The 17843-nt window shown below is 60.6% G+C and overlaps 1 protein-coding gene across 1 annotated transcript; it reads right to left on the minus strand.

Moving 5' to 3' along the window:
* Positions 1-11204: 11204 nt before the first annotated feature.
* On the minus strand, positions 11205-17135 carry LSCM1_04867 (uncharacterized protein; the record flags this gene model as incomplete). Its single annotated transcript, XM_067322351.1, has 1 exon — positions 11205-17135. The coding sequence occupies one exon, from the start codon at positions 17133-17135 to the stop codon at positions 11205-11207; it is 5931 nt and encodes a 1976-aa protein (XP_067180124.1).
* Positions 17136-17843: the final 708 nt, after the last annotated feature.

The following is a 17843-nucleotide window of genomic DNA, read 5'->3' on the forward strand; positions in this document are numbered from 1 at the left end:
CGCCGACTCCCACAAGCCGCGAAGTGCCCCCATAGCGACCAATGGGAAGCAGCGCGCGTCCGTGGACGTAGGAGAGCTCTGGCGCTGGGGGAGGGCTGCGTGCTCGCACTCGAGTCCAGCAGACGCCAAGGCTTCTGCGACGCAGTGGTGCTACTGAATCGATGCGCGCAGACTCACGAATAATCCAAACGATGACGAGGGTGAAGTCTTCGGGAACGACGCAGAGAGAATGTTGCACTGTCTCTGAAGATGGAGAGAGCGGAGGGGGCAGGTGATGTGCGGCGCTGTCACGCGACGAGCAAAGGAGAAGGGCCGTGTGCGTTAATTCACGTCCTGCGGACTATGAAGAGGACCTGAACGGCCAACAGGTAAGAGGGAGCCACAGAAGAAATGGCGGCGATGCACCGATGCAGAAAAAGATGGAGAGAGAGAGGGAGAAGGAGAGGGGGGAGAGAGGGATGTCCTTACCTGCTTTGTGGTGGCACAACATCACAGCCGCCCAAACAGAGAAGTGAGTGACCTGGGACGGACTCCCTCACCCTTTCTTTCTCACCGTCCCTCGGCGCTGGCCGGCCGCCAATTGCGTGAACGAGTGTGATGGGACAGCGCCGACACTGCCCGTTCTCACTCTCTGCAAGAGCGGTGCCGGGATGCCATGTCGTGGCATACCGCGACGTCTTCTGCGCGGTATCGTTATGCCGAAGCGCGACTTCTTGCGGATGCCGTCAGGATCGTTTCTGTGGTGCCTGCGATGTCGCACCATTGCCTTCACGTCTGTCGTTAAAAGGACATCAGAGACGGTACAGAAGGCGCCGCCGTCCCCAAGGGCTACCATAAATGCACACACACACAGACACACACGTGCAAAGGAAGGGCCGCCCCTCCCTTTCATCGCCCATCCACCTGCGAAACAACGGCAGGCCCGAGGGTGAAGGAAATACGGCCGATTATCTGACCACAACGCGCGTACGAAAAACACACAGAGCAGCACTGATGCACGCGATGAGTCTGAGAGACGGCAGAAGAGCACACGCAACAAGTAAAGAAAGGGTGAGAGGTCTCGCTTGCGTGCGTGTCGCACCAGCTGCCAGCGTGACTTCAAGCTCAGATGCTCTCAGTGGGGCGTGCGCGATGAGAGGAAAAAGAAAGGCGGGCAATGCGAGGCCCGCAGGACGAGAGAAACAGGACAGAACACGTCGGCGCGTGCGCGGGCGCAGAGGAAGCGCCGGCCGTCATGAAAGCAAACGGCTGGTCGACTTTAGAGAGATGACGGCTCAGCGCGGTGCCCACAACGACCTCGAGGGCTCAACGGTGCACCCATTCCACCACTTGGCAAAGGAGTTGAAGCAGCAGGAAGCAGAGGGTAAGGCAGGCACCAAACCAAAAAAAAGGAGACATATACCGGCATGCACAACCGAGCGAGCCCAACGAGATCAAGTTCGCAAAGAATAGAACTGGAAGACACACACAAATATTCGGTGCCGTGCGCGTGCGTGTGCGGCGAGCGCCAGGCAGCAGAGGCCGCAGGCAGGGACCAGCGAGAGAGAGGGAGAAAGAGAGAGAGCGGCGCCCAAGTCGGGGTGCCCACACCGGTGAGCGCCGACGTCACACGCTCTTGTAGTGGTGTGCGTGCACACGCGTGCTCTGGGCCGGTCGCGCCCCCTCCCCCAGCTGCTCGGTGCTCTCGATTGCGTTAGGCTCCCTTCTTGGCGGCCGCCGCTCGCTTGACTTCCTCAGCGGTGCGCACGCGCACCAGGCTGTGCTCGTGCACGCGCTTGTCCAGGTACAGCTCCTTGAACAACACCGCGAACAGCACGCAGTAGCTGCCGTACATGAGCATGCCCATGCGCATGTTTGTCGGGTCGCTGTCGCAGCCCCAGAAGTGGTCAGACATGTCGTACGGCGGCACCCGCGACGCCATCGCGCCGGTCGTCACGACGCTCTTCGCGTGGTAGTAAACGTAGTAGGCGTTGCTGAGCACCACGTCGAAGCACTTGAAGAAGAGCGTGTTGCTGTACTCAGGGCCCAGCCAGTACTGGAGGTACGTGTACACGGTGATGTACATTCCAATGAACATCTGCAGCACCTGCAGCAGCGTGATGACCGGCGCGAAGGGGCGGATCGACTTGCGTAGCCCCATCATGACGAGGAAGTAGTAGAAGTACATGATGGAGTGCACGAAGTAGTTCATCGCGCAGAAGAAGATGCCGCTCGGCATTGGCATGTACGACGACAGCCACACGTACAAAGCAGTGACGATGTGGTGGTACCAGTGCAGGAAGGAGACAGGCTTGCGCTGCAGCACCAGGAAGAGGGTGTCGAGCAGCTCGGGTGTCTTCAGATAGGCAAACATCGCAATGGCAAAGGCACTCGGTCCATCGTATGCATTGTTCAGAAGCTGGTACGTGTACGTGCTGATGTGGGGGTTGTGCTTATGGATGTTGCGTGGGTCGAAGGCGCCATCCGGGCTGGGGTCGTAGTAGTGGTTTCGGATCGACTTGAGGCCGATGCTCTCTGAAGGACGCGCCGACGGTTGCGCGCAGCACGTCTTGTGGAAGCCCTTCTCGACAAAGACTGCCTTGCAGAGAGTCTGCACGCAGTAGTAGGAGCCCAACACCGATACAAGTGACAGGGCAAGGTTCCAGAGGGCGACGAGGGGCGTTATGTTAAAGGTCCACCCGTGTCTCTCCATCAGCCCTGGCAGAAAAAAGATAGCGACGAGGTATAGGAGGATGGTGTAGCACGGGTAGTCGGGTGCCGCGTCGAGGAGGTTGCGCGCGGAGCTGCCCTTGAAGTTGGCTGGGGTGCGGATCCACTCCATGGCCCACTCGGTAAAGGACGCGAAGTGAGACATAGGGAAAGTTGTTCTCGGCGGTGGCGATATGCGCCACTTCTTCCTCTCCGTGTGTGTGTGTGTGCGTGTGTGTGTGTGCACTGTCGTGTGACGGGGTGCCGGCATGATAGGAACAGTGAGCGAGGGCAAAAGAGGAGGAGGATGGGGTAAAGAGGGGGGAAGGGGGACGGAAAAACAACAAAAAGGGATATGAGGGAAACGGAGGCTCATCCAATGGTGCTGAAAGTGAGGGGTGGGGGGAGGGCGTAAGTGCACGTGCGCCAGGAAAGCCGTGCGCGACAGTGCCGCAGAGAGCGACCGGACACACACCAGCAGATACGCAAGAGTCAACGCAAGACATACACACAGAGAGAGGGGAGGTGGGAAAGGAGGGAGGGGTGGGGGGGCGGTGCGCGGAAAGAGAGAGAGCTGTGCTGGCGTGGGGAGGGAGCAGTGATGGCGAACACGCGAAGGAGGGAAAAGGGGTGAAGAGGCCTTGGCGGTGGCGAGTCCGGCGAAACGAATACGAAGCAGAACCGCAGGGCGACGCGAGCGGCGTCCCGACGAAAAGGGGAACACACACACACACAACGGTTAAACGAAAGGATGCGAGGGGGGGGAAAGAAAAGAGCAGTGGAAGACAACGCGAGCAGCCGCAACGGAGGAGAAGAGTTCCACGCACAGCCCCTCCCCCCCACACACGCAAAAAAAAAGGGAGCGCCTAGCTGCGGAAAAAAAAATGTGTCGCTCCTCAGCGGCCGCGCCGAGAAGAGAGAGGGAAAGTGACGCTCTCTCGTCTTGTTGACTTTGTTCGCACCGCGTATACGTGGCAGTGAGGAGGTGCGCTTGTGTAATGGTGTCGGGATGGGGGAGGGGGGCCCTCCCGTGACGGCAAAGGGGCGTGCTGATGCAGTTCATGGCGCCACGGAGGTGGAGAGCGAGGGAGGTCAGGTAACGAATGCGATGAGGAGAGCACAGAGGAGGCGATAAGCGCGCGCATGCAGACGTACGGCAACACCCAGTGATGACCATCTATACACAGAGCGAGAGGGGTTGGATGGCGCGGTCGCTCCTCTCCTTCTTCAGCCTAAACTTTTGAGACCCAAGGGGGAGGGAGAGGCTTAGGGCCCGCCGTGCGGCAAGGGGAACAGTGACGCTTCCCCCCCCATGTGGTCGTTGCGTTTCGCCCCTTTGCGGTGCCAACACAGACATGCGCTGCTGTCTTCGAGGCGGCATCGACTAGAATTCACATCCACACCCACACGCAGCCCCCCCTTTTTATTGTTTTTTTTTCGCGATGATGAGCACCATTGGGCCTTTTCTTTCTTTTGATTGCTCCTGAGAGATGTGTCTGCCGCGTCGTGTCCACGCGCGTTCACATCACTCAGACAGGCATACATCAAACAAACATTTATGTTTACTGCGTCTCCTCTTCGCGAACTGCTCCTGCGCGTTCTCTGGCCTCATCGCCACAGGACACACAGTGCCCGTCACTGCCAGCAGTGCTGAGTGAGGCTATCGCCCTTAGCGGAGGGAGAGGTGAGCGGAGCTCACGGAAAGCGTGGTGGTGGTAGGGGTTCAAGTTCACGTGCACCGTGCTCGAAGAGAGAGAGAACAACAACAGCAAAACAAAGGACCGTAGGGAGGCAGTTCTACAAGCGGCCACCTTGTCCATCAGAAGATTCTAATGTCACCACCACCACCATAGCCAACAGAAACCAGCAAAGAGGGCGAAAACATGAAAACGTGGGAAGGGGGAGTGGAGGGCGTTCAAAGAGGGGGGTAAAGGCGGCATCTGGTGCAGGAGGCAGTACGGCGCTGTATGGCGTGGGTGAGAGAGCCCTTTGCGCGCTTGCTATTTTCTGCATATCTCCTATCGGCGTCCACGAGAACCGCAGCGCCGTCCACCGACGGCCCCCTCCCCACACGCATCCCCCGCATTCCGAGGCGAATTCACCATCTTCGAGATGGCCATCGCCATCACTTACGGGCACACAATGGGGAGGGAGGGAAGGAAAGGGGTGTAACACATAATTTGGGACGAACAAAAGTGCGCGCGCGCGTGTGTATGGGGAAGGGGCGGGGGAGCGTAAAAGTGATAAGGCACTTGAGGGAGAGACGGCACAACAAAGATAGCCCACCCCCTCTCTCCTCCTCATACAGGCAGCTACTCACCGACGCACGCTTAGGCACATACACGCATAAATATAGATACACGTACGCACGCCTTGTGCTGATAAAACGACAGAAAGGGCACGAAAAAAAAGAAAGGTGACCCCGGTGCGACAGCACGCACAACACAAGCACAGCGGAAGCGGAAAAGTGAGAGGAGGGAAAGCGGCAGCAAAAGAGGCGAACAGTAGCCGAGAGAGGCGGTCCAGACACCAGCAGCAGGCAGACTGCAAAAACGAAACGGAGGGGGCGCGACGAAGAGGGTGTGGCTGCGCAACGGCACCGCCTTTTCGAGACCACGCGACAAGATCAGAGAAGATACGCAGGGGAGGGGCACGCCTGAGCGCGCTGGGAACCGCCAACCTGAGACGCAGGCGACCGATCCGAAAGGTAGAGAGAGAGAGGAGGGGATCTCTTCTCTACGTGAAGAACGCATGCCGTTAAGCTTCTGTCGACTTAGCATGCACGCCTTCTGCTACAATAAGAATGGTGAAAGAGGCCGACATGGATGGGTAGAGAGCGGAGTGCGACCGCTCGCCGGTCTATCCATGCCCGGGTCTGTGCGTGTAGCCTCTCTCCTCCCCCTTTCTCCCGCCCGCACCCATCCCTGCTTCGCGGTGCCGCGTTTCTACCCTCCAGCGCATCTATTCGGCTCCGTGGTGACGGACGGAGACGGCCATCAAGACGCCCAAGCACACATGCATACACGCCCAAGAACAGAGGCCTGCAGGCAGCGGGGCCCACGCCATGTTCCTTCAGAAATCCTCAAGGGAGGAGAGTGAGCTGGGGAAAAAAAGGCTACGCAAAAGTAGGCAAGCCATGCCACTGTCTCGTCGCACCGGCACGCGGTGTACCTGCAGTCGCCGTCCCCTTTCCCTCGCCTCATAAAATCACCCGATAGCGCGAGAGGGATCGATTCCAGTTGAAGTTGCTGCAATCGGGGATACACACTTATACAGGGAGGGCGGGGGGGAGGAGAGGGGATGAGTCGACCCGGACAGCACATGCCAACGAGAAAAAAAAGGAGACGAAGAAAATGGACTGAGAGGAAATGCTGTCCACTTGGGTTACTCTTCTTAATCATATACAACGTACAGACACCTCCCTCCCCCGCCTCATCAGCTTACCCACCAAATAGATTCAATATGGAAGACGGGGGGGGCGCGGGGTGAAGGGGGATAGAGAGCAACTGCTGAGCGGGGCCTCCCCCTATCCCCGTCACCATCTTATGGCCCGCTGAGAAAGATAAAATTTAAAGTGTTCGCCGTTGGGGGAAAAAAGGGAAGAGGGAGGGGAGGATGACTTTTGTATTCCGCACGTGCGGGGCTGCCGCTTATCGTTTCCCTAACGTTCGCCAGGAAAAAATGCATGGCGCACTCGCACTTGTGCCAACGTGTCTCGCCCTCTTCCCCCCTATGCCTTTAGTCGACCCCCCATTTCGTGTGCTATGCAGGGTCGCGGCCCCGCCCGTCTGCAGAATTAGCGGGTCGCCCTGAGGTATGGAGCTGCGACCGCTTATGGGAAGTCGAATATCGAAGAACGTATTTCAGCTTGAGTGGCAAGACCGCGTGCGTGCCCTTCACGAAGGACCAAGGGGGCCGACGTGCCGTCAGCGCTCCGCTGCTCCCCTTTTTACGGAAAAGGACACGAGTGTCAGACGAAGCACACACACACACACAGTGAGCTGCGCAAAGTTCGGCCGTGCCGATGATGCGTGCGTCTGATGTCCTCCCTCTCGTTTCCAACGGCTGCTGACGACGACCCTCTGGCCTGCACCTAGGTGAATGCATTACCGCTACCTATCATCTCCCGATGTCGCGTCGAGATGGAGGCCCTATTCTGCGGTCGACGCCGGAGGACGCGCCATGCTGTGCGGCTCATCTGCTGCTGCTTGCCATTATCATATACACACAGAGAGGTGAGGCCCCCCTCCCCCAACGAGCGCCTTGAGGGCAGACGGTGCGCTAGGAGAACCGATTACGAGCGCGCTGCATCCGCTACTTTTCCCCGCTGCTCACCGCGCCACACGCATCTTGGCCAAAGGCCTTGCTACCCACCCGCGCACCACCTGCGGAGGGGAGAAGCGGGGGGAGGCTACGCTACTCTTTCGTAACTTGCAGGCGTGCGTGGGCTCGCCACGGGGCGGGCTTTGTAGTAGGGAGGGGGCGTAGGACGGCGCCACATGTTCGAGCCGTGAGCCGAGTGCCCGTGCGGGAGCAGCGCATCGCGTGTGCGAGACCTGAGGCTGCGCACACGCTTCCTCATCCAGTGCCTTTTCACGTCTTGCGGCCATCCGAAACTGCGCCAGAGCCTCCTTTATTTCTACGCGCCCCCCACACAGTACAGATTGGGTGCGGAGCGGGCAGGCTGCGCCACCTTTGACCGCGACACCCAACTACAGGGCGGTCCCGCCGCTGGCCACACTGGTGGGCGCATGTGTGTGCTCCGCCAGGCGGTGATCATCACTGGGGGCGAGGTGGCAGGATCGAGGTTGCTGAGCGGTGTGCGCGTCGAAGTCCAGCAGACTTCGCGGACACCTCTCCCAAGACGGGAGGGGGGAGGGAAGTCCTGAACTATCTCAGCTCGCAGACAGGCTCGTGGAAACCTTGCTATACGTACAATGGGGACCCCCAAGGCACCGGTGAGAGGCGGGGTGTATCTTTGTACTCAAGATCCACCAGGGCTGTCCGGCGTGAGTGAGAGATTCCAAACTCGGCGTGAACAATGCGGTGACCATTTTTCCATGGCCAACGATCGCGTTGTATGATTCACTTGCTGCTTCTCCTCAGTGGTGGCGATAGGGAGTACGAAGCGTATCTCACTGGCCCCCCCACCTTGCAGGAAAAGAGATGAGAGGTGATATTTGCCATAGTTCACCATTCTCACGTACTCGTATAGGGCTGTATTATGTATGTATATTGCGTGAAACGCAAAGGTGCCCGGGGCCAGCAAAGGAGATGGGGCGTGTCGGCGTGCGCCATCGCTGCCCCTCAGCGACGCGACTTGCTTCGCTCCAGGAGCGGGCCGAGGGTGAATATGTAAAAAATAAATAAATACACGCATACACAGACGACCTCAACAGAGCTCGTCCGGGACGCACACCGCTGTGACAATCACCTTCACCACCAGCGCGAGAAAAGAGAGAATAAGGGGGAGGGAGCGTATGCTCCCTCCATGCTCCACTTCACGTGCCACCGCCCCCCTTCGGGTACGGTGCGTCAGCCCATCTCACTTCCAGCGTGCCTACCTGCATGCATACGTAGGTCTTAGCGTGCCGGTGTGAGCCCTTCACCCCTGCCTTCCTCCATCTCGGCTCCCTTCACTTGGGGTACTTTTGTCGGCGGAGAGAGGAAGGCAGAGGGGAGGCAACAATCCAAAGAGTAAACGCGAAGCCGACGCAGGCGAGAGGGCGATGAAGGCGCCCTTCCCCCACCCCCAATCCCCCCTCCCCCTCTCATCCTCCTCGGCACGCATCGCTCAGTGCTTCGTTGTGCTTGTGCCGTTTCGACCGTTCTTCACCGCCCCCATGGGCTTGCCGTTTTGGACGACACTTGTGGTGACCGCCGCCGTCTTGCACTTCGCTGCCGCACCCTTCTTCAGGTACAGTCGCGTGAACAGCGTGGCAAAGAGAACGAAGTAGCTGCCGTACATGCAGACCCCCATGCGAATCGTGCGGTGGTCGACGCCGCAGCCGCGCTCGCTGAGGTAGCTGTAGTAGCAGGTGTAGAGAACGATGAGGGTGCCCACCACCATTTGCAGCAGCTGCGCCGCTGTAATAAAAGGCGCGATGGGCCGGATAACCTTCCGAAGGCCCAGCGAGCAGAGGAAGTAGTAGAAGTACATGACAGAGTGCACCGCGTAGTTCATCGTGGCGAACCAGAAGCCGCTGGGAATAAGCGTGTAGCCGGCGTACCAGCAGAAGACCGTCACCGTGAGGTGGTGGTACCAGTGGAGGAAGATGATCGGCTTCTTGGTGAGCACGAGGAAGACTGTGTCCATCATCTCAGGGATCTTGCTGAGCAGGAACGCGAAGAACCAGAAGGTCAGCTCGCCGTCGTAGGTGATGTTCTTATCGAGATTGCAGGTGGTCTCGTACATGCCGCGATCCTCGAGCAAGTAGACGAGCAGAGTGCCAGCGCCCATGGTCCCGCAGAGGGAGAACAAAGAGAGCGACAGGTTCCACGCCGCGACGAGGTACCGAAGCCTGAACGGCTCGCGGTTCTCCATTGCCTTGGGGCCGAGAAAGACTATGAGCACGTACAGCACTTCGCTGTAGACGAGAACGTCGAAGTAGTCATCGAAGAAGCTCTCCGCTATATCGCCGGCAAACTGGCTCGGAAGGCCACCGATATTCACCATGGACTGCACCAAAGTCAGCGCCATCTTGCCGCTGAGAAGAGACTGTGACATTAGCTTTGTGTGTGTATGTGAGCTTACTTCTTCAATGATATTGTTCCTTGGCGGGGAGAGAGGGTGGGTAGGTGTAAGAGGGAGGGGGGGCGGCGGTTGAAGTAGTCCTGCAGCGGGTGGCCACTGCTCGCCGACGTTTACTGTGTGGCTTCGCTCTGAAACGGAAGACGACCACGAAGGGAGGAGCGGGTAAAGGCGAAAACTTCGAACAACAAAAAAAACTCAGTTAATGGGCGAGATAATAAACCCTGTGCGCTTTTGGGAAAGAGGTGCGTGCTTATCACTGTGTGTGCGTGAGAGAGAGGGAGAGGGAGAGGGAGAGGGGCGGGGAGGAGACGGCGAAAAGGCTGCGTGTGTGTGCCGGAGGGGTGGTGGGTGGGTTGGAGGGCTGACGAAAGATCGTGTGAGGGGATACGCGAACAGCTACCTTCGAAAAAAATGGAAACTAAAAAAGCTGCCGAGAGAGAGAGACACCCACACCCACATCCGCACGAATGGCCGCCACCAGAGATGACTTAATGCAGACGACAATTAAGAGAAGTCGGAACAGAGGTAGAGAGAGAGGTATCGCCAGAGGCCAAGAGGTCGATGCGTTCACCTAAGGTAACGTGTCAGGATTAATGACGACACGCTCAGAAAATAGAGCCAACCGCAGAAGAAAAAAAAGAACAAATACACCGCAGAAGGAAGAGAATGGAAGGGCCCTCAGTGCTGAGGCTCTTATGCCTCAGCTGTTTATAAACGGAGGGATTTTATGACAAGCGCCCTCCTCCTCTTTTTCTTTTTCTTTTGGCCACGCACACACACTCACTCACTCACCCCCTCGCACGACTCCGAGGCGAATGACGGCGCGTGCGTACGTCGCGGTGGGGCGGGGTCCAGCGTGCACCAAGAGCGACACACAACTGCGCAGCAGAGCGAATGCGCCTACACTACACAGCAACGGAAAGGGCGGCGGCGGGAGATACAGGGAAAGGACTTGATGCGCAAACAAAAGAGGAGGAGCCAAGAGATCAAGCCAAGTGCGCATTGATGAGCATCGGCGTGTTTGCCTCCGTGTCAGTACGTGTGCGTGTCTCTCTGTGTGTGCGTGCCAGTAATGCCCACGTACAGCTGAGATGCAGGGGTGCGTGCGTGGGAGAGACAGAAGGCCCAACAAACGATGGAAGGGGAGACAGCGTGAACGATAGAGGCGGAGAAGCGGGAGTGCGAGTGGGAGTGGGAGTGGGAGGGGCGCATGTGCCATAGAGGGAGACATGCGCGAAAGGGGACGGTTGCCCGCGAGCCCAATGCTACGGCTTTCACTCCAGGATTCTGAGTACCAGAGTGAGAGAGACAGGCAGCTGCCGGGGGTCGACCTCTACGCTGGGGTGGGCGAAGGTAAAACATACGAAGACACTCGCTGACGTGTTGCCGCCATGCGTGTCAGCCCCCCAGTGCGTTTGGCCTACACAGAGAAAGCCCCGCGCCGTGCCCTGACCGTATACGGGCACACACTCAAGATGTCGTTCGGTTGTGGCTATTCCCTCCCCCTCTCTCCCTTCTCAGTTCTTTATCCTCATGCCCACTTCGTGGGCGGTCGCCTCGCCAACGGGCATCGGAGTTATTGCACATGAGCACCGACTGGAGAGGACGAGAGGGTGAGGACACAGGCGACTGCGCACGCTGAAGGCGAAGGCGGACTACGAGAAAGAGGGGGGAGCGACGGATCCCACCTACGCAAAGACAGGCGCACGCTGGTGAAGTACGCTGGCGCAAGTGGGCCGCGTTTGCGTCTGCCTTGTTGTCGCTACTCCGCTTCGATGAGAGAGAGGCTTGCCTGCGGCGCAGAGGCGCTTTCGTAGTCATACGCATCTCCGACTGGCGCAGCAGCGGTGGCAGCGGCATATGCGGACAGTGTGGCTCGTGCACGGATCGATGGCACTGATGTGGAAGATATCACAGGGCTGTCTTTAACCTCTGTCTCGGTCCTGCTTGTACGGGGCGGCCGCACTGGCGATCCACTCCTTGATGGCATGCTACCGACTGAGCCGGGCCCGCTTCTCCCAGCGCGCATCTCTGGTGAGCGGCTGGCATCCTTGCTTGATAGACGGCTGCAAGGCGGAGACAGCGACGGCGCCTGCTTCCGCTGCTGCTGCTGCTGGACGTTCAGTTCCTGGCGACGCCTCCGCCGACCTGTCTTTTTCGCCTTACGGCGGCTCTGCTGCTCAGCGTGTGATGACGCATCGTTGTTCCCTTCTCCGCCCTTGTGCTCTGCACGTGGGCGCCGTTCATTCTCATCGGTGTCGCCGTCGCTATCCTCGTGGCCACTGCTCTGCCGAAAGCGCTTCCGTGGCTGAATCACCTGCAGGGATGCCATCTGCCACTGCTGCGGCTCATCATCTTCGCTCGACTCGAAGGAAAGGGAACGGTGTTGACCGTGGCAGTCGCCGTCACTCTCGACCTCCACGCTACTGCTGACGGGGCGTTCCTCGTTGGCGCTTTCCTCCTTCGTTGGCGGCCGCTCGTACGAGTCCCCACGCGGCGATGCTCGTCGCCCCCTCTCCCCTCCGCTTCTCACGCGCTCCGTCCGACGCGCCGTTTCCTTTCCCACCATCACCCCCGATTGCTGCGACCCAATATCGGCCCTCGTGTACGACTCCTCCAACGCCGCCTCCGAAGGTGGCAAGGGAAAGTTATCGTCGATGCCACCTTCCATCACTGTCGCGGTCATGCTTCTGCCGCCGCCACTACCACGCACGTCGTCAAAGGTGCTTTTGCTGCTGCGCTGCTTACTCGGATGGGCGCAGCCGCTGTGACTGAAGGTGCCCTTCTGTGCCAACTTGAGGCGTGCTCCGGAATGCGGCGGCGACGAGCCGTGCTGGTGCTGCAGTTGTGGGCTGCGGCGGCTCGACTGCGACGAGGCGACAGAGGAGAGAGGCGGCGACGGCTGAGGGGAGCCAACGCTACCGGAGGTTCCCTCGCCACGCTGGCGTGGCTGCGGGGCAGCGTCTCGGATGGGTGTGGACGGCGTGGGTCTGCTGCTCGGATGTGGCAGGAGCACTTGATGCGAGTGCAGTGACGACCTTTGTGCAACAGAGCTGCCGCCGTCGCCGCCGACGGGTTTCGCAGGCAGCGAGGGGGACGCGAGCCGCGGTGGTGGAGAGAGGCGCAGTGGCGTGGCGAGGCCGACACCCGCTGCGGTGGCTGCGGCGCGCGTAGGGGCTGAAGGGCTGCCGCTGTTTGGCTTCGACGACGATGCCGCCACCGCCACCATCTTCGGCAGCTTGCCTTCGGCGGCCAGCTGCAGCAGCGCCACCCTCCGCCGCTCATAGGTTCTGATAAAACAGTAGAGGCGGTGCAGACGCCGGCGACACTCCTCGGCGCCGAACACGTTGAAGGGCTTGTGTGTGATGAGGGTCTCACTGGTCGACGCCACAGCACCAGCACCCTTGCCAGCCTCAGCGCCACCACTGTCACCTCGCCGCGTGGGCCGCGACGCTGTCGTCAGCCCTGGCCGCCGAGGGGGCCGGCTCTGCGGCGTCGACCTGCGTCGCCTGCCACTCAGGGCTGTCGACTCCTCTTCGTCCTCGTCTTCGTCCTCCTCGTTGTCCCCGCCGCTAGGCGACAGGAGCGACGCTGCGAGGTCCGTAGCTGCCCCAAGCAGTACGTCCCAGTACGGCGGTAGAGCCTGCCGCAGGAGGCGCACAACGTCGTCGCGCTGCTGGCGGTCGTGACTTGCTTCGGCCGCTCTCTTGTTTAGCATCCTTTCCGGTTGCTCGTCGCCGTCGTCTTCGTTGGCAGCCTTGGGCAGGCTGCGCTCCTCCATGTCACTGCCGGCGTCGTCCCCCTCGCCGTCGCTGCGCTCTTCGTCGTCCGCGCCCCAACCGCGCCATTGGCGCCGCTGACGTTTGCGAAGGTGCTGCCGCTGTTGTAGGGGGGCTGATAGCAGGCTTGAATTGCGCATGGCGATGTCAGCCGTGCTTTCCGCAAGCTCAAGGTCCGGCAATGGCAGCCCACCGGCAGCCGACACATCCCGCGCCCTCCAGCCACCACCAGCGCTGCATTTTTTGTTACTTCCGAACGAATTCTGCTGCTGCTGCTGCTGCGCCCCTGCAATTGACACCGGATTCACTCCACCACTGCAGTTATTCGCTTCAGTCCCCAGAGGCGGGGTGCGCATGCACTGCGTTGTTGGTGCCATTACCGCGTTGTGAGTGGAGGTGAAGGCCATGGTGGCTGCCACAGAGCGCATGACGGGGCTGCGGATGGGTGTTGCAGATGGCGGTGTCAGCGTGTAGGGCTGCCGTGCCAGCGGCGGCGAAAAGCTGCCAGGGCGACCGGTGTGGTGCCTCCCCCCTCCGCCGCCGCTGCCGCAGCCGTACGATGTGGAGAAAGCGGAGGCAGCAGTACTGCCGAGGGTTGCGTTTGTCGACGCTGAGACCGCGACAAACTTCGACTTGGGGCTGCGTGACAGCCGGGGCGTGCCAGGACGACTATTGCGGTACATGGGCGGCGACCAACCAGTTCCAGCGGCACTGCCAAAGCCGTGCTGCAGCGCGCTCGCCTCTGTGTGAGTCGGGGGCTCCTCTTCTTCCTCATACAGCAGCTCCTCTACCCAATTGCTGAGTGCCGCCCCGGTGCTGTCAGTGGATGTCGCCGCAGCGGACTCGGCAAGGCGTAGATGGATCAGCTCTAGCAGCCCCACCAGCGACGCGTACATCGCCACCACACGATTTTCAGAGAGCCCCAAAAGTAGTGACACATGTGGCAGGCAAAGATAGTTCCACTGCAGATCGCGACGCAGCTGCTGCAGATCCAGTGGTGGCGCCGCCGTCAAGAGCGTCTCAGTGTCACCCCACCCCAGCAGCGTTGGCCCCATCGACGTGAGCTGGCCACTGGTGCTGCCGAAAAAGGACGGGAGCTGCTGCATCTGGCGAGCGACGTTGCTGGCGTGCTCGCGGATGGAGGCGAGGGCGTCGAGGCGCGACGCCAGCATCGGCACACGCATACGGCGCCGCACCCGCGCGCACTTGTCGAGGCAGCGGACAACCTGCCCCCACGGATCACCAACAGAAGCGGAGCTGATACCCAGCGCCATTTCCATTACCAGCCGTGTTGCCTCCGTCTCGACTGCCGCTACCACCGGAGGCACGACGTGCATGCTCATGTGGTCGACGTGCCGCTCCTTGGCGTTCATGTAACACAGCGACAAGCGGTGCGTGTATCGGCTCAACGTGATGGTCTTGCGACCTGAGCGCAGACACGTAAAGGTGGCGAGGCCCTCTTGCCAGAGGACGCTCGACAGGAAGTAGACACCATTGAAGTGCTTTTCCACCTCGTCCGTGACCCGGAGAACAAAATTCAGCTGGTACAGCTGTGGAGCGTGATGCTTGCGGAGAATGCGCTGCACCAGCCGCGTCAGGGCGGCTTGCCGATCTCGCGTAGAGTTCTGCGTGTCGTTCAGCTGGCGCAGTGCTGTGAGCAGTGGCAGACGGTCACCGGAGTGCAGCGCCACGTACGTGCACATCCACGACGACGTCAGCGGAGAGAGACGGCGGGCTAGCGGCATGATGTCGTAGGCGCCTCGCAGCACCGCCGTGCGCAGCGTGGTAACGAAGCCGCTCGCAGGCCCTTGGTAGATACCGCTGCGTAGCGCCATATCTGCCAACTCCATCGGGGTCATGCGGAACACCGCTGCAAATACGTGCAGGAGCGCGTTCGCACATGGGGCAGTGAGGATCCATTCGAAGCGCTTATAGAAGGGCGAGGTGGATGCGGTGAGGAATAGCGCCTTGTTCCGGTCAGCGTTTCCGTCATGCCGGCGCGCGTGCCGGTCGGCCGCTGCGAGCAATTGTGGATCCCTCATCCCTGCTAGCTCTGTCAGCGTCTTCTCCCACGAGGCCAAGATACGGTGGTGGTCCTGCGCTGCGTCCCTGTCAGCGGGGCTGTTGCTGCTATCCTGCTTCCTCTCGGCCGCCACGACGTACTCATGATAGCTGTGCGCATCTCTATAGACGCTGCGTGTAGGGTAGAGTCCGAGGGTGTCGAGCCACAGCCCAATACGCTGCGCGTTCTGCGCCGCTGCCGCTGGCGAGGTGGAGGAGACGGCAATCGGCTGCGCATCCACTCGCCGCGCGAGCTCGAGTGCGACGATCATCGCCGTGTGCTCTGGACAGAGCCCAGACACACCTGCCGCCGCGAACGGCACGGGGCAGAGCGGTACCACCTCTTTTAGCGCCTTCATCACCTCCACACGCCCTGGCACCCGCCCCGGGTGCCAGAGCACACTTGGCACGCCGTACGCGGCAGCCACCGTGAAGACGTTCTGCAGGTGCTGTAGCGAAACCTCGGTAGATTCAAAGAAGGACGGCGCGGTAACGCCAAGGAGGGCGCTGATCGACTCCACGTCTACCCATTGCAGCTCTACATCAGTGCGGTGGAGATCGGCCCCTGATGTTGCGGCTGTCGAAGCCCCTTCCGTCGCCGCCGAGGTCGGAGTGCGCCCAGAGAGGCAGAATAGCGGGAACAGCGACACGAAACGATGAAGGAGGAGGCTGAGGTACAAGGCAGCAGCCCGGAGGCAGGGCGCCGTGCCGCGCGGGAGCCCAGGCGTCGTCAACAGATTCCCCATGTCGTAAGCCGCCCGGAGAACCATCGGGAGCGACTCGCCCGACGGCAGGAGAGCACTGCTGCTGTTGCTGCTGCCACCTCCACTCTCTACAGTGCTCGCAACGCTGTTGGCGGCTGCGCCGCTGTTCCGTTCGGCGCGACGGCTGCTGCAGGCGGGGGACTGGGAAACGCCTGCGCGAGTACCCGCGCCCGCGGCTGATGATGACGCGAGGGTACGCTGGTTAGCGAGGCCCGCGGCGCCATCCGGCCTCTTGCCAAGAGCGCCAGTGCTGGCCGTCAAGGTCGGCCCCGCTGGCCCCATGTGAGGAATGCGCTGCAGCCACTCGTAAAAGAAGATGTACGCATCGATAGGGCCGCCGCTGCCTGCGCCGCTGCTGCCACTACCGGGTTGCTTCCCTCCACGGGCGCGGGCACCACCACCAGAAGCAAGGCCCCCGTCGTCGTCCTCATCGTCGCCGCTGTCCTCCATGCCCGCCTGATCTTGCTTCGCAGCCGCTGTGTCTTCCACAACGGCGTTGCTCCGCGTCGTGCCAGCGCCGCTTAAGCAGAAGGCGCACTGGAACTCAACGTCGCCGGACGGCATCCACGCATCTTGCATGCCGCATTTGGTGCAGCTCGGCGGCCGATAGGACCACCAAACAATGTACTGGATCTTGTCGTATAATCGCCACGCCGTGGCGGTCCACGGATCGGTGAACACGTCAACAAAGGCGCCGTGCAGAACGGCGTGATCGGTCGGTGATGCAGCCGCCGAGTCTGGCTGGGAACGGCACAGACGGTTATGAGGATGACTAACACCGCCGTCCATGAGGTAGGAGGAGGGATCGTCGTCTTGGTCAGAGGATGCGGCAACCGGCAAATACGGCGTCTGTGTGCTATGCCTCGCCCCACGAAAAGAGGAGGTGGAGGAGGGGTCGCCACCGCTGTTCGAGAGGCTAAACGACGGTGGCGTTGATGGAGAACTGAATGAGCCACTTCGCTCGCTTAGCGATGCTGGCGTCGCTGGCGGCTGCACGTGCTGTTGGGTGACGGCACTGATTAAGTTGCGCACGAGCGCCTCCAGCTCCAGGAGCTGGTTGCGTGTCAGCGGCGTGATGCGCTGTGACATGACGAGTGCACCAGTAGTATTCTTTAAAAAGTATGCGTGCGTGCGCCTGCTGTTGCCGCCGAGGGAAGCCGTGTATTGCCATGGTGATGAGGTTCATTCAAACGTGAAGTAGGTTGCATGTGCGCGTGCGTGTGTGTGTGTGTGCGCCGGGGGGACGATACATGTGGGAGCCCACGAGAGAGAGCGAGCGAGGGATACGGCAAGACGAACGATTCGTAAGATACATCACGCTGAAAAGGAATCATCGCAGAGGCGAGTCTGCGCCAGTGCAGGAATGCTCTTTGATGGCCTTACTCCTCACGTTGAGGAGCCCCGGAATACACGAGCCGATGGGCTCGGGGAGGGTGGGGGGAGGAGGAGGAGGAGAGGGGAGAGGCCGAGCCGTAGGTCGGCTATGGGTACTCTGTCCGTGGGCATGTCTGCGACTTTCGTCTCGATCCGCGCCCCATTCCGCACACCCGCTCTCCCTCTCTCTTAGTGGCAGGAAATGCTTAGGAAGTCAGACGCGGGGGATGGGCGGGCTGGGCAAGCTACTTCCTCCCCTCTTACCTCAGCGGGGGATCGCTTCAGTCTCTCTCCGCTCTATTCCTGTCACCTTTGCGCGTGGGCAGTCCACGTGCGCGTACGTGACTCGTGTCGTGGCGCTTCTGTTTACGTTCACGCCTTTCCCCGCCTGCCCCCTCCCCCTCATTCAACAGCAATGCTCGC

This window comes from Leishmania martiniquensis, chromosome 14 (genome assembly GCF_017916325.1).
Source record: "Leishmania martiniquensis isolate LSCM1 chromosome 14, whole genome shotgun sequence".
NCBI lineage: Eukaryota > Euglenozoa > Kinetoplastea > Trypanosomatida > Trypanosomatidae > Leishmania > Leishmania martiniquensis.